Consider the following 17,166-nt stretch of genomic DNA (forward strand, 5'->3'; position numbering starts at 1 on the left):
TCCCAGAGAAAGAAAAGTAAATCGAATAACAAAAAAAAAGAAGAAGAGAAAAATATTATTCGAAAAGTAAGAAAAAGAAAAGAGAGAGAGAGAGAGAGAGAGAGAGAAGATGATGAAGATAAAATTTCGATGAGGATTAAGAAGATAATCTGAACAATAAGAACAACCGAAAGAAATTCTAATATTGATTTGTAACGAAATTTGAATAACAAAAATATTCTAATTTTCTGTTGAGGTGAAAAGGTAAACGTAGCGAAAGAAGAAGATGAAGTAATAGACAGAGAAAAATATTCTCTCTCTCTCTCTCTTGATGATGAAGATGAAGATGGAGAAGAAGATGATGAAGATGAAAATGGTTCCATTTTAGAAAAGATCAGGTTTTGGGACCTCCTTGAGTGAGAAGAATTAAGGTAAACCCGTTTAACGAGTTTTCTTATTATCGGCTGTTCATTTTGTTCTTAGTTAACATTCAGCGAACTTCTTTTCAACTTGTTTTCCATCGGTAAGAAAAATATTCTTTCTAATTTTCTCCAACAATTAAACTAACAACAATCACTTCATCACTAATTAATATTCGTATTCTTATTAACAATTGTCACTTGTCATTTATCAATCGAATTTTAATTTTATTCTTTTCTCTTTTTCTCTTTACAGTTTCATTTATTTTTCTCTCTTTGTTTCTCAAATTTTTCTTCTTCTTCTCCTATGGGAAAATCTTCTCCATTGTTTATCTCTCATATGGATAATAAAATGTGTCTCACCAGTGGATAAAAGTTAATCTTCCATTAATTGTACAATTAATTTAATCTTCTATTGGAAATTGATTAACTCAATTTTCCTCTCTTTCGCCTGGATTGTGTTTCTTTTTGTTTTTAATTCTCTGTGATTTAGATTTAGCTTTTTTTTTCCTCAAACTCTTGTTTCCATCTTTGTGTCTTTCCCATTGGTGTTAATCTTTGGATAATCTTTTGTTTTTACTTTAATTCTTAATCTATTAATCAACTGGATTGATTATAAAGTGATCATCTAATTTGTGTGCGTTTTTATACATAATATATATATAAATACAATTCCCACCAATTAATTTAAATATACACAATAAGACAATCTCACAAATCAACACAATGTCTTGTTCAGCTGTTTCCTTATCCATTGCCACCATAATTAGCGTGATTGCTGTCGCTTGTCTTGCCATAGCTTTTAGTACCGATAATTGGTATGAAATCAGGATTAATCGTAATTTAACCAAGGAAAGATTAACAGAATTGAATCAATTAACTGACGAATTTGAAACGGATTTAAGATATTTCAGCCGAGATGAAGGACTATTCAGAGTTTGTTTCCTCAATAAGAAACCCAAAGGATGTAAGTAATCATCATTTTCTGTTTCATTTCCACTAATCATGATTCTCTCTCTCTCTCTCTCTCATATCATGTTGATTGTTCTATTCTCTCTTACTATTCCTGAGTCAAAGAAATGGAAAAAGAAAATTTCAAATGACAATAAGTTCTTCTTATGGATTATAACCTCTACCTCTGAATTTCTTTGTAAACACTAATCTTAAGATTACACATTTTCTTCTTGTTATTATTTTTCCTTCTTTTTTTAAGAAAAATCTGAGTCTCCATCTTTTTTTTTCTTTCTCTCTCTCCATCATCATCATCATCATCTTTTTTTCTTCTTTTTCTCTCTGAGTTTGGCCTACCTGTACAATTTAACTTCTACTTCTCTCTTACCAACAACAAACCGGCTTCTTCCAACTTGTTACATCTTCAACATTTATCTCTTTCTTTTTCTCTTTCTTTCTCTTCCTTTCTTTCAATTTTATTCTTTTTTCTTACCTATTCATCATCATCATCATCATTTTCACCTTCATCATCATCAACAGAATCAACTTATTCTATTTTCTTCTTCTTCTCTCTATCAACAATATTCTATTCTTTTCTTGGTTCCTTTCATTTCTATCATTGTGTTTCCTTCTTAGTCTTTGTTTACCTTTTCGTCTTCATCTCCCTTACATTCAATCTCTCGCATCAAATATAAATAAACACCTTAAGATTTTTTTCCATAAAATAAATGGTGTTTATTACAATCAACAATCTCTCCATCATTCTCATCACCATCATCATCATCATCATTGTTTCATAATTTTGCTTCTTTTTTTGTTTTTATCGCTTTCACTTTGCAACGAACAAGCAAAAAAAAGATTCACTCAATTTTCAATTCTTTTTCTGTTTCATCTTTTTTTCTTCTCTCCTTCCTTGTCCCTTAAATCATCATCTTAAGTTTAATTAGTAAGGTAAAAACTTGATTGCTAATTACATTCTTGATTAGTGTTATTTAATGATTCGTCATTTATAATTAGACTTAATTAGATGACATTTTTTACCTTCTCTCCCCTCATTCATTTAACGCGCCAATTTTACCTTAGCCTTGAACAGTAAACAAAAAGGGTTACCAAAGTTACTGTTGAAAAAACAGATTAACGTTTTTTTAACTTTCCTTTTGTTTAATTACATTTTGTTAATTGTCCAGTTTTTTTTTGTTTCGTCGTTAATTCTATGATTATCTGATTGTCAATTCTTTTAATTGTTGCTGTTGTTACCACTGTTTGTATGTAAACCGATAAATACAATCTACCTGTTAGAGGTTTTCTTTTTCACCAAAAAGAGATTAGTGTTGGTCAGTTAATCCGTTCACTTCATGTATCTATGAGCTTTGAGATTTTACTGTTGTTGGTTTGATTTTCTTGATAATTATTATCATTCCCGCTGGTAAATATGTATTGCTTTGGTCGATGAAACTTTTATTATCCTGTTTTAATCGTTTGAAATGGTTTTAGGCAATTTGGCTTCTCTGTTGTTGCAAATTTGTTATTGTTATATTATCCTGATGGAATTGGATAAGCTCATTTCGAGAGTTGATCTGATGACCACGGAATCCGTGAATTATAGCTTTCCTATTGATATTGGAAAGTTGCTGATTATTTTATCGTTGGAGTGCTAATATTATACAACCAGTTAGCTACAAACAAAAGGGAAAAAGATGATGTTTTCATTGGAGATCATGGTGATGATGGTGAACGTTTTTGTTTCTTGACATGTCGTGAATAATTTATCACTCTCACGGTGTATAATAAGAAATGAAATTGATGTCGTCTCAACTATTACCACCAAATCTATTCACTCAATCAATCAAGCAGTCAAATTAACTAATATATACACACACATATACATGTATTTGGTCAATTGTTTGGACTTTGACAAAAGGATGAAATTTGAAAGACATTGGAGTAAATGTAAAAATGTTCATCGTTGCAGTAATGGTTTTCCTTTTAAAATTTGACAATCGTTCAGATCTTCTTGATAACGATTGAAGAGTAGGAAAGGTGAAAGCCTGAGCATGATAAGATTATAATGAATGGAGATTGTTAATGAAACAACATGAACAACTATTGGACTATCTCTTAATGGAATCACAATTGAAAGATTTTCACCTTAATTGTTGTGATCAAATGGCTCTTTCTTTCACCACCATCACCACATCAATTCACCTTATTATCTTATAATTATGATGTACCTGTTGCTTTAATTTGTTTACTTGACTACTTTCCATGTCTTGTTACCTTGTTCAATACAAATACTTAAATTGTTAACCAATTTACGCTGTTGAAACTTGACCAACAATCCAAAATTAAGAGGAAGGTTAAAAATCGAGTCAAGTTTATATTCTGATTGGACTGACATTATTGTTGCGAGATCACAACAATCACCATCATCTTTAATGATGATAATTTAAACGTTACAATCAAATAGGAAATAATTGGAAAGAATCAAATGTTGACCTTTTATGACCATATAATATTTATAACAATTCCAATTCTCTGGTAAAGAATCACCACAACAATGGAAATTGAGTTAAATCATCATCATTATAATTAACATCTTATATATATAAATGTCTCCTGAAAAGATTCAGGAAATAACGGTCACCATTAAGGATCCATTCACTTGAATGATGTCCCAACCTTTTAATTGTTGATTATCCTAATGGATTCTTACCTGAATCGCCTCAAGATGATCTTAATTATTTCCACCAACTTGTGAATTGTTTGAGTGTGAAAACAACAACAACAACAACGTCAACACATGATGAACTTGATAATTGGTTATCAATCAATTTCTTAAATCAATCAAACATTTCCAACAATCAAATTTTGCTTTCTCTTGATCTCTTTCTCCTTGACCCAACAAAAATTAACTCCATTCACAATAATAGGCCTTTAATCATTACAATCAGATAATTTAAATATTATTAATACTTTTCTGCCAATTCAGATTAGCATACTTACTAATTGATTAATCAATAGTCAACAAATTATTATTGATTAATCAATTCTCATCTACTTAGTAATTATTTCTTATTCTTAAACAAGGTTAAACATTGATTTTAATCATGATTTGATTGTTATCATTTGATTGTAACCTTGTTGTTGTTTATCCTTAGTTATTTCCGATTAGTATCATAACAATTTAATAATTTAAGTAAGAAATCAACAATTAGATTTAATAACAAAATTTCAGACTTCACCCAAAGGTCCATGAGTTTTTTTAGTTACTAATTGTAATTGTTGAAGGTTAACTATTAGTAGAATTGATAATTTAATAACTTTGCTATTATGGTACAATTACATTTAGTTAATTAATTAATTGTTTCGAAGTTGAAAACATCAAAGTCGTGAGTTTAACTCTCAAGATGTTTACTTTTTTTAATTTCTCATTAATTGTTCATTGCAGAAAATTAATTGAACAAAACTCATTAAGATTTTGCTGATTAGAAACATAATTAATTTCTTAATTCCCATAAGAATCGTAATGTTAGCTCTAATAATTGTGATAAATTGGGTTGATTAAGTTAATTATCTGATCAATGTTTCATTTGAGTGTTAAATTCAACATTGAATTGTTCATCATCATCAAGATTAGCTGAGAAATCAGATTCATGTATTTAATTGTTAACGGAACACAATTAAATTGTCGACCTAAACTCATTTCAAACAGATTGATGAACAATTTGACAATCAACAAATAGTAATAAGTTGTTAACAAATTGTAACAATAATCGCTAATTGTTACAACTATTGGCAAGAAAACAAGTGAATTAACTGTTATTCAAATTTCAAACTTTGTTGAAAATCAATGATTAGTTAATTAAATGAATAAACTTAATCATAACCATTTTAGGTTGAATGATAAACACAATTAACTATTCAAATCAACAATTAACTTAATCAAGTCAATTTTGATTTACTAATTAAACACGAAATTATATCAACCTTGACACTCACTCTTGGTATGGTTAATACGATGATGATTAACATTTATAATTAATAACATTTATTAATTGTAACTACTGACAAATAAGTAGGTTTTAATTGTTAATCTTTTCCCCATTAAAAAAACTTCATCTTTATTGAGTTTTAAATTCAATTGTTACAAATCAAATCTTAAATAGATCACTTGGAACAAAGTTCTTTATTTTCTGGTTAATTAGCATTCATGAATCAACAATTAACTAAACAGTATTAGCTAATAATTGAACAATTAATCAATTCTACAATCAAACCTGATTAACATTCAAATGATGAAAATTAGTAAGTCAAATAACACATAAGAAAGTATATGAATTGAGCTTTTAATTTTGATGGTGAACAACAACAAATTAACTGGTCTATTTTTAAACAGTTACCTAAATTGTTGATCACAATTAGTTGATTATGATTGACTACACAAAACTGTTACATTAACGATGATGCAAATTGATGACGATGACCTTAACATGGATGAATATGAATCTCAATCTAAATGGTTATTGGTGGTGGGCTTAATTTCATTTCCTTATAAATCAGGTTTCTTTTTTCACTGATTGTTACCTGATTGTAGTTTACAGTTTGAAGATAATGATGATGATGATGATGATATTATGTAAGAAAAGAAAGAAGAAAAGAAAGAGGAAACAAATGATAATGATGATGAGACCTGAAGATTTTGTTTTTACCTTTGAAAGATCAACACTTATGTATAATTACTGGTTTGGTAACATTTTTAGTTACCTGAACGTGATTAGTTTTAGTTAGACAGTTAAATAGACAGAGATGATGATGATAATGATGATGATGATGATTAAGGTGATGAAAATATAGCCTAAGGCCTTAATTCCTGGCGGTTCCTGGTTCATTCAATGTCTTTTTTTGCTTCTTTTTACCTGAGAGTTTAATCTCATTGGTAATCATTTGTTAATTGTTTCCAATATACAATAATTAACTTGTTCGTTACTTATGAATTACTTTGGTGAATGTTTAATTTCATCTGATTATTTAATCTGGTTGTTTGGTTTAGGCTTTAATTTGATTTAATTTGATTTAATTTTCAAGGTTTGCTGGTTACACTTTCTGTGAAAATCTTTGATTGTTAATGATTAAATTACTGTTATAATTTGCTTGTTTTCAGGGTTTGGTTTAATTGTTGGCCAAGGCTCATAGTAATTAGATAGATTGTTGTTATTGATTTCCCTTGAAATTTAATGCGATCAATTTGTTATAATAATCAGTTTTTAATCATTTAGGTTTATTAATCTAATATTAAATAATAACATAATAGAAACACCAACAATTTAAATTGTCATTGATATTGACGTTATAATCTAACAATTAATTTGATTTGTTTGTTACTCTCATAATTTGATTGATTATAATCATGTTAAAAGGTAAACACAATTTAATCACAGTTGAACTTTTAAATTTTTCAACTGATTGTTTCAAAAATTATTTATCAATTTAACAATTGTATCAACAAATCAGCTTGATTTTTTGTTAATCAACATAACAATTTATTTATAATTAATGTCATTTGTATACAAGTTTGACCTGAAAACTAAACTGTTAATTCATAATTAACTAACTATAATCATTGATTTAATTTTACCCTTACCCATAGTTTGATTGTTGATTGAAAAAAAAAATTATATAAATAATGATCAAGTTTAATCATTGGTAACCGATGATCACAATTAAAGTTAATCACAAATCATTAATTGTGACCCAAATCAGGCTTACAAATTACCGAGTTGATTAATGGCTTTTGTCCATTTTCATCAACTTAAATGATCATCATCAAAATGATTATAATCATTTTAATTGTGATCATCTTGATCATTAAATTGTTAGTGATACAATCAGGATAATTATCATGATTAACAACGACAAGGTAACCCCAAAATCAATGATATTGAAAATTAACATGTTTCAATGTGCTAATCATTTATGATTAACCCAAATACAATCAATCATTTGAACCAATTAATAGTTAACTAACAACAATCAAAAATTAATAACAATGATAAGCTTATCAAATCCAATCTCAATGTTAATCCATTGAAACTCAATTCGGATACATTTCAACTTTAATTTAATTACAATCATCAAACTCTATTAATAAACTTATAATAACAATCGCAACAATTAACAATAATGATATTAATAAGTTCTTGACCATTTAAAAAGTTTTTCAAACCAATTTAATCTTAATTTAATCTTCAACCTACTAATCCATTAGGATAAATTGAAATAAGAAAAAAAAAGTTTCTAACTTCAATCAAGTTAATTTTGTTTCAACTGTTAATCACAATTAATTTACACACACACAACAATTAAAAGTATCCAAATTTAAAAAAAACAATCAGATTTAAAATGAAATCATTGAGCAATCATGTAAGCTAATACTTGATTATCAATGATATCAAATGATTGAAGCAAACTCGCAATCAACTAATCCAATCAGAAGAAAGTTGATTATCATGAAAACAAGAATAACAATTAACATCTCGATCGCATTAATTAATTGTTGTAACTTGAATACATCAAAAATTTGGCAGAAAATCAGCAAATTTACTCCCGGAGGACGAGTGACAAGGTTAATGAGGAACCAAAGGAAGAAGATGATTAACTTTGATTGGGATTAAGATGAGATGAAGATGAAGATGAAGATGAAGATGAAGATGAAGATGGATGAAGATGATCACCTAATTGTTTTGCATGAAAAAAAAACGCTGGAAATTGGGTCTAACATGTCGGATCTTCTGGTTACCTTGATTTTTCCTGTTTCACTGAAAAATATATAAATTTAGATCTAAATTTAGGTTTTCCCTTGATTATGATACTCATACATTACAATTTAAAACTATAATTGACCATTTGAATGAATTATTTATTACCGTTACTTGACCGTTAGAATGACCCATGAACCTTAACTCAACCTCTAACTGATTTTTTTCATTGATTCAGTTTCATATCATGATAATAATTCATTGACCATGAAACTGGGTCACTTGATGATTAGTATGATTTTTTTGTAGATTTGTAAACATATCATTAATTGTGATGATTTAATATTTCATGATCGTCATCATCTAATAATCAATTGATTTGTTATGGTTAATTGTTGGAATCAGTTGAAAATTGCCTTAAGTTCAAGTTTTGTAATTAACCTTCCAATAATTGTTATCGATATTTAATTGTTGTTTGTTTATCTAATTGTTGTCAATTGATTCAGTTGATTACGTTTTTCTTTTACTTTCAAATTATCTTAATATCATTAACTTTGAATTCTTGATTATATTTAACATCGTTTAAATTGTTGAGTGAAGGCAAAAAAGTTTCCAATCAATTGATTGATTTGTTTTTTAATGATAAATTAAATTTCAATTCATTAAATTTAATTTGTATTGATCGCAATTGGAAAAAAAATATATTTGAATATCCTGATCATTATTTTGATTGTTGTGAATATATTTAGCATTGAGACGATAACAATTTACTAATCACTATTAGTTGCAATTGATGAGGATGATTTAAATTGTATTTTTAAAGTAATCACAATCGTGCAATGATTACAGTATTTTCCTGTTGATTTGATTACCAATGATATCATTTTTTAATCATCAATTGTTAATTATAGTGATTATGGTTTATATTTATAACTGAAAATATAACCAATCCTTAATTATTGATTATTATTATCGTACAATCAAATCAATGATCAAGTGTAACAATTGTCTCATCAAAGGGATTTAGTTTCTCAAAGGATTAAATCAGATCTTTAAATTATCATCGTTGATTGTTGAGTCTCATTTCAATTGTGTGTGTGAGTCTTTGTAACAACAATCAACGACACAATCAACCAAACCCTTAATCTGATTAACTGATCTGATGATGATGATCAACGTTGATTGTTGTTCATCATTAACTTGATTCGTTGCCATGACCGTTAGATATTGATGTGAATTCGGGTGAACCAGTTTACCTGGAAAAAGTAAAGGAGGTAAAGAGGATAATCAAAAGATGATGATGAAGATTATCAGGTTGACTATTGAGATGATAATGATGATGTAGATGATGATGAAGATGATGATGAAGATGATGAGGATGATGATTAGATGATGATAGCTGAAAGGATTTTCTCGTAATTCGTTTGTAAAGTTCAACAGTAACTTTTTGGTGAATCAAAAATTGGGCAGAAAAAAAATACTAATCATTTGATATCGAGAAATTAATTATTGTCATTAATTGTTACCTCGCAATTCAGGGTAATGGTTAACTAATCATAATTTTCTTAATTGTGATCAGTAAAATGATTACTTGTTTCAAATTCAATCAATGAATTTCAGTCAGCATGAGATTTTATTTCATTTCGTTTCTTAATTTCTTGTATTTTTTTTTCTTGATTTGTTTAATCATTTCTGATTAACCCTCGACAATTTAATACGATTATTTTGATTGCTTCTAATCGTGACAATCATTTAAATCATTGTTGTTGATTGTTGACAGTTTATCGGCTATTTGAATTATACAATTTAAATTGATTTCAAATTGTTGGTTGAAAAAATAATCATCAAATTGATTGAATTTTGATAAAAAAATTTCCTGTAAACTTTTTGCTTAATTGTTAACAATCTCGGGTTGAATCAATTACAATTAACTTTGATTTCTATCAAATGTGTAAACTATTGGCACAAATTGACAGTTAATTAGTGTAATAACAACATAAATTGTTGGTAACTCCTGTTGTTACAATCAAAATCAGTTAACAATCAATTTTTAAATCAGTTTCAAAAAAAGTCTATTATGAATACAATTAATATTAATCATTTTGATTATTGAAATGGTTTTAATTGTTTGATTGACTATTAGTTAATTCAACTTCACCAGTCAACCATTGAAAATATAAATCATGAAAAGATACAATAATTAAAGACATACATGATTAATTAGTTTCAACTGATTAAAGTTACTTATTGACTATTTAAGGATCCATTTGTCTGGCCAACAATTAACTTAATTGTTTCATATTAAACATGTATTACTAATGTTGATTAGGATTTAATTGTTATACCGGAAAATTAACTCAATGGTTGTTAATTTAAATTTCATCGTTGACCTTGTTGACCTTAATTTAATTGTTTGGTGTTGACAAAATTAAAATCGTGATTAATTCATTTTAATTGTTGACTATTAGTCTTTGTATTGTTGTATCTAAATAGTTGAATACGATTGAACAACAATTTAAAACTTAATGATGATTGTATATATAAATGAGTTAATTGTTTGAAAACATGATTTGGATACTTGAATTATGATTTATGAGTTTTTAATTGTTGAAACAATTTTCACGTTGATTGTCAATTTGTTGATTGTTGTTGACCAAAAATTGACAATTAAGATGTTCCTTAAATTTGTTGATTGTTTTTTTTCTCATTGTGATTAATTGTTAAGTTAAGATGTTAAATTGTTCTGAATTGAATTTGTCTCTTTTTACTCAATTAAAGGTCAATTGTTTCAAGTTTAGTTTTTTTCCCAAAACTAATCACAACAATCAATGAATTGATTTGATTGATTAACAAGCCAAATGAAGTGAAACAATTAAAATTAAACTGGTTTCCTCACCTAATTTAAATAGTAATCAGGTATTGAATTGTTAATCAATTGTAACCTTGAAAATCATATTACCAGAAACAAACAAACTGTCAATTAATTGTTATTATTAAATTAGTAGCTTGAGTCTGAGACAATTAACCAAATTGTTTGAATAAGTTAGTTGATTGTCATCATCAACAACAAAAAATAGTAATTCCTGATTAATTGATCAACACAATCAGAATTTAAACCAAGAAAGATACAAAAAAAGAGAGAGGGAGAGAATCCAAATAATCATCTGAACCGAAAATCATTGTCTAACAATTAACTAATTGTCGTTTATTTTTCCTTAATTTGTTCACAGTGGAAACATATTTATCTCCAACTCAAACTCAATGTGTCAACGTAGATTATCATATACCTGAAGATGAAGAATCACAAAAATTTTCTGATCAAAGATGGGAAAGATTACGTAAGTACAACAATTAAGAATCGATGGTCAATTGAGTGACCATTAACCCATGGCTACCATTAAATTATCATCATAAGAGTAAATATTTAACAAACACTATTATTAAATCTCAAGCAACAATCAACAACCCCATGAATTTAAAGGGCATTGACCAAAAGGATATAAAAAAAACACCAGAAGCCAAAGAGTATAAAAGGATTTTGGTGCAAAGAGATTGTGATTGATGATAAGAACAAGAATCATCCTCATCTTTAGATGATGATGATTGTCATCTTCATGATGAGTTCGATAGAGTGTGACTAGTTATGAAAGAGAAGAGAGAGAGAGAGAGAGAGAAGAGAGAGAATGAGAGGGAGAAAGTAAGTGAGTAGAAAAAAAAGTTCTAAGGTAAAAAAAGTGATACAGAAAAAAAGATGAAGATGAAAAGATGATATTTCTATTCATCATCTTCATCAACTTCCTTATAGAAACTTTCAAATTAATCTAAAGAAAATGTCTCTCTTTTAATTGTATATATTAAGCTCTTCCTCTTCCTTTCTCACTTACATTTTCAATGGATGATGATGATTGTTGATTATCATGATGATTACAATTTAAATGAGTGGACTGACTCTTAACGATTAACCGGATTAATCCATTAAAGAATTGTTAACGATCCTTATGTATCGTTAATTTCGTTGGGTTTTGGATATTCACTTGTTCATCACGCCATAAAGATTAAGCTCTTAATGTCTTTTTAGAACATTTTTAATTAACAGTTAGAGAGAGAAAGAGAAATTAAATGTTATTAAGACAATAATAATAAAGAGTAGAAATTAATTACCAACAATCATGACAGTTTTTCAACAGGTAAACGAAGTAAAAATAAAGCCAGAAAAACACAGGTAACGATTAAGATGAAAAGTATTTTTATCTCATCATGATAACATAGCAATTGGTGTAATATATTAACTTTAATTGTTCCCGTTTTCTAATAGTGTCTCTAATTTTGATTTTCCGTTAATTGTTGTCAACATGCAAATTACAATACTAGTATTCAATACTAATCACCTTGATTATAATCATCTCCTCAATCATTGGTGTCATTTGCTGATAAATCCTTAAATTGTCAAATTATCTCACTGATTGTTTGTTGATGCTTTTTTCTTACTATTAACTGATTTTAATTTACTTCCATCCAGTCACACTTAGTTGATTAGAATTTACTTTAGTCGCAATTAAACTAGTAAAAGGTGGTTAAGTTGTTGAATTTAATGATGACAATCAAAAGTTATTTTGATGTTTCGCTGTAATTACAATGTTTAGTCTTTTTGTCTAATTGACTTTTTTTTGCTCTCTAATTTTAATTCGCTGGTTGATTTTATTAATTAATTTTCTCAGATCTTGCTCGATCCGTGGTCGCTTTATATGTCGTCGCCTTTTTCTTGTTGACTCTCTCATTCTTCACCGGGATCGCAGGATGTTGGAAACGATCTCACGCCAATCTCATCGCCACTGGTATTATGCAGCTTTTGGCAGGTAATTAACTTAATCATTTACACCAAGTTCCTTGTATCTATTATCTCACCTGCAAGAACAATTTAAAATCAATCTGCCAATATTTTCTCGTCTCATTAAAATCTTCATCTTTGTCCAATTCACATTTCGATAGCTTTATTTGACGCTGGTGCCATGGGTCTCTGGCATGGAGTCCAATTTTACGATCAACACAAATTGAAAGACGAACTGTCTTATAACGGATGGCCAACTGTAAGTGTCCATCCAAAAATCCGCGACAATTGATGTGGACAAAACAAATTCTGAACCGACAGAATTTACCTCAAATCAATTGTGTCAATTTTTTTTCCTCTCTATTAATCTTAATCCTTTTCTATTTCAACAGATTCTCAAACAACATGGTGTCAGTGATTTTTACTATGGTTGGTCTTATATTCTTGCCTGGCTCGGAATTGGTCAGTGTTTAATTGCTTCCTTCATGTTCCTCGGGTCAGCTCGGTGTATCCGAAGTGAAAAACGAGCCGAACACGCTAAAAACATGCAATACCTGATGCCAGTTTATCCAGATAAACGTAATCCCTATGGATATGCTTACGCTTACCCAGGGCCTTATTCGTATCATGGATCATCATATGGAATCACTCCCTATTCCACTCCATATTAGAATGTCCTTTCAACAGAAAACGAAAACCCCCTGAACATAAATCCAAATCAACTCGATAGAAAAAGTTTACTATTTAATCATGACCTAATCATCCATCTAAAACATCATCAGTTAAATCAATTCTTTGGGACATCAAATTATGAGAGAAAAAAACAACGAAAATTGAACAATTAAGTTCTCTTCGATTTCGGTTACTTTAAACTCTTCGTCCAAATTGACCGTTCGAGCCATTGACCATTCTAAACATTAACCAATGCGAACTGAGAAAATTCAATCGCAATCTAAACACTCATTTCTTAATTATTATTCTTATTTACTATCATGATTAATATTATTTTAATTACTCTATTTCATTATTATTATCATTATTTTCACTTGAGTATCACCAACAAATGATAATAATAACAATCAACTAATTATAATGATCTTTGCCTTTCTCTATCTCTCTTTTTTTTAATATTTGTACGTCCAAATGTTTGATACAATTAAAGATCACACAATTGACCAATTAAATTAATAATTAATTTGATTATTTATTGACTATTATTGGAAAGAAATGATCAACTATGGATTTATTGTTCCACCATGAATTAAATTAAAACCTATTAATACAATCAAATCGACAATCGGGCCATGAGAATACAGAATAATCTTTGTTAATTACTACAATTCAATTTTCTTCTTAATCATTATGATTAATATAGAAATTAAATTGTATTTACAAGATCACAATTACCACCAATGTTAATTGTGAGTTATAAGTGTTCAACAATTGAAAGATTTTTTCTTTAGCTAAACAATTTAATTTCTATATATAATTGGATTTAATAACGAAAAATGTGACAATCAACTAATGTTAAATATCAATAGAGTAAAAGTATTCACAATTTAAGCTCAATTAAGGATTTAATTAAGTTTTTCATCTTTAATTGTTTCGTTTTTGCAGAGACAATTAAAGTTTATCAGATGTTAACAAGATGATTCCAAATGATTAATATTTAGTATCTACGGTGGCGGTGTCGTCGATTGGAGCGGATTTACCTTGATTTTTGGTTCCAAATAAAAGGTCAATTTCTTTCTTGAATTTTGGATGTGACAAGGAGTAAACAAAAGGGTCCACTGTGGCCGCAATTTTGGCCGTTAGAGCGGGAATGATTGACCAGCCGGGATAGAGTAGGTGACCATGTCCAGTGGCTCCGGTTAAAGCGATAGCAGCATAAGGTGTCCAAGAGACGAGCCAAAGTGAGATTAGGACAGCGGCAGTTTTGGCGATTTTAATTTCCTCTTTTTGACTTGTTTTCGATTTGTCTTTACCGGATGTACCACCGGTCGTATCTTCAATTTTTCTTAGTGACTTTTCAGAGGCACCAACAGCCTTATAAATACCGTAATAAGAGCAGATAATTATGGTCACCGGTATACACCAAGCGGCTACAAAGTAACACCAAACAAAGACACGGATTGATGTGTCATTGGACAGGTAATCTACCGTACATGAGGTCAGAAAACCTTCATAGGTGTAACGATTAAAGATCTGAAGTAAGGGCAGGGTGGCAAAGAAAGCCGCATAAGCCCAGATGAAAAGAACGGCTAAAGTTGATGTTAAGGTTGTTAATCGCCTTGGATTAAGAGGATTAGAGATCACATTGTACCGGTCAATCGATGCAATGGCGACCGAGAAAATGGCCGCACAACCTGTTAATCCACCAAGGAAACCATAAATCTCGCAACCTGGAAGTAAACCAAAAACTCTAACTGTTAATTGTAATTCAATTTCAATGAGAATTAATTTTTCCTTCAAAATCTTATTCAGGTTTCACATCTAAACTACATTATTATTATTACATCATTATCCTCTTGTTAAGTGGCTTAATCATTAAGAAGTTGGTGTTAAATCATTACGATTTAGAAATAATATAAGCCTATTATGAGATGATTTATCTTTGGTTTAGAGTAAAGTTAATTACAATCAGTTGATTGACAGGTTAAAGTATCTTACCTAAGGAACCGAGAGCTGGTCCACATTTGACTGAATTATAAATGAACACTGGAGTCTTGAAGATCATGAAGAAATCAGCAATCGCCAAATTAAATAGTAACAAATTGGACGGACTTCGCAGTTTCTTGTTTCTGGACAGAAAATAATGAAAGGAGAAACAAATTGGATGACTAATTGTTGAGAATTGATTCTGAAATTTGATTGAATTGAATTGAATTGAAATTGAATATATACTTAAGATAAAGGACAATGACCAGTCCATTGCCTCCGCAGCCAAAGACAAATATTAAAAAGTAAAGGATGGCAAGAAGTAGATTAGTACAGGAAGAAGGTGGTTCAAATTGTGACCAATGGTCAGGAATATATTCCAATAGGTCAGTAGTTAATAGGTCACTCCAAATGGCTCCTTTATCGTGGTCACAATAGTAAACCGATTTAATCGATGGAGCAAGTCGATCGGAAGCCGTTAATCGTGTTGTCGTTGATGCTGATAATGTTGATGAAGATGAAGCAAGTCCACTAATTGCTGATGAGGATAAAATTTTACTCTCTCGAGTTCCCATGATTTTTGAGCAACAATTAAACAGAAACAAAATTAACGGTAAAAGTTTAACAAAATTGACTGGAAAACTTTCACAAAAACATACACATTAAGTATATGAATTGATCAGAACCAAGACAATTTAATTAATATTGCAAATCAATTGCTACAATTTCAATTGTTAAACACCCTTGATCTTGATAATATGGATGGTAACAATTAACCAGTAAACCTTTTACCTTAACTAACAATCAAAGTTGTAATGATGATCAAGATGATCACAATGACTGATTTATAATGATTGTTACTCACACTTTGATTGTTTTAATATCACTTTTGAAAATGTAATTTCATCAATAGATGATGATGATGATGATGATAATTGTTTAGTAAATAGTAACAGTTAACAATTTAATTCTGCAAGAAAATGAAACAATATGAGCAAGGAAACCTTTACAATGTGATCAAGATAAACACTAAATTAATCTGGTTGAACCACCAAGAAACCATAACAATTAAAATGAAAACTAAAACAACAAGATTTAAATTGAAGCCTGAAGAAAACCTTGATTTGATTAACTAAATCTAAATCTTAATCCAACTAGAAAATTGAGTTTACTAATAATATATTGAACTAATATTTGTCAATATAATAATCCATTAAATCAACTTTTGGTAACAATTTGGTAATTTCAATCGGATTAACCTGAATGGAAACTTTTTCAAAAACTTTTGTCAAGTTAACCAACTAATATGAATACGATTTAGTTAATTATTGAACATTGATTATCATTCACTTTTCCTTTTGTCTTGATTGATTTAGTTTAATTTCAAGGACCTAATGAAGACCAAGGTCTTCATAGATATTAATTTAATCATGTTTTAATCTGTTGTTAACACTGTTTCATTGATTAATTTAATTTTCTATCTCTTTAATCATCATCATCAGTGTTGTATTTGTATTGATATTGAATCAGAAACTTTCATCACATTTATATCATCATTTTAATCATCTTAATCACG

At 29.0% G+C, this 17,166-nt stretch overlaps 2 protein-coding genes across 2 annotated transcripts; one reads left to right on the top strand and one right to left on the bottom strand.

The window, feature by feature from the left end:
• The first annotated feature begins 352 nt into the window (after positions 1–352).
• Positions 353–14,028, top strand: LOC128392881 (transmembrane protein 178B-like). The gene is made up of 6 exons (XM_053352966.1): positions 353–502; positions 655–1,365; positions 11,335–11,442; positions 12,823–12,960; positions 13,094–13,191; positions 13,325–14,028. Exons 2-6 carry the CDS (start codon positions 1,125–1,127, stop codon positions 13,601–13,603), a joined length of 864 nt encoding a protein of 287 aa, XP_053208941.1. The 5' UTR covers positions 353–502; positions 655–1,124; the 3' UTR covers positions 13,604–14,028.
• A 355-nt stretch (positions 14,029–14,383) lies between these two features.
• LOC128392880 (opsin, ultraviolet-sensitive-like) lies at positions 14,384–16,728 on the bottom strand. The gene is made up of 3 exons (XM_053352965.1): positions 15,837–16,728; positions 15,603–15,733; positions 14,384–15,334 (listed from the first exon to the last, which is right to left on the bottom strand). Exons 1-3 carry the CDS (start codon positions 16,163–16,165, stop codon positions 14,595–14,597), a joined length of 1,200 nt encoding a protein of 399 aa, XP_053208940.1. The 5' UTR covers positions 16,166–16,728; the 3' UTR covers positions 14,384–14,594.
• Positions 16,729–17,166: the final 438 nt, after the last annotated feature.

The sequence above is a fragment of the Panonychus citri genome, unplaced genomic scaffold (assembly GCF_014898815.1).
Source record: "Panonychus citri isolate SS breed McGregor unplaced genomic scaffold, ASM1489881v1 Contig00137, whole genome shotgun sequence".
Lineage (NCBI taxonomy): Eukaryota > Metazoa > Arthropoda > Arachnida > Trombidiformes > Tetranychidae > Panonychus > Panonychus citri.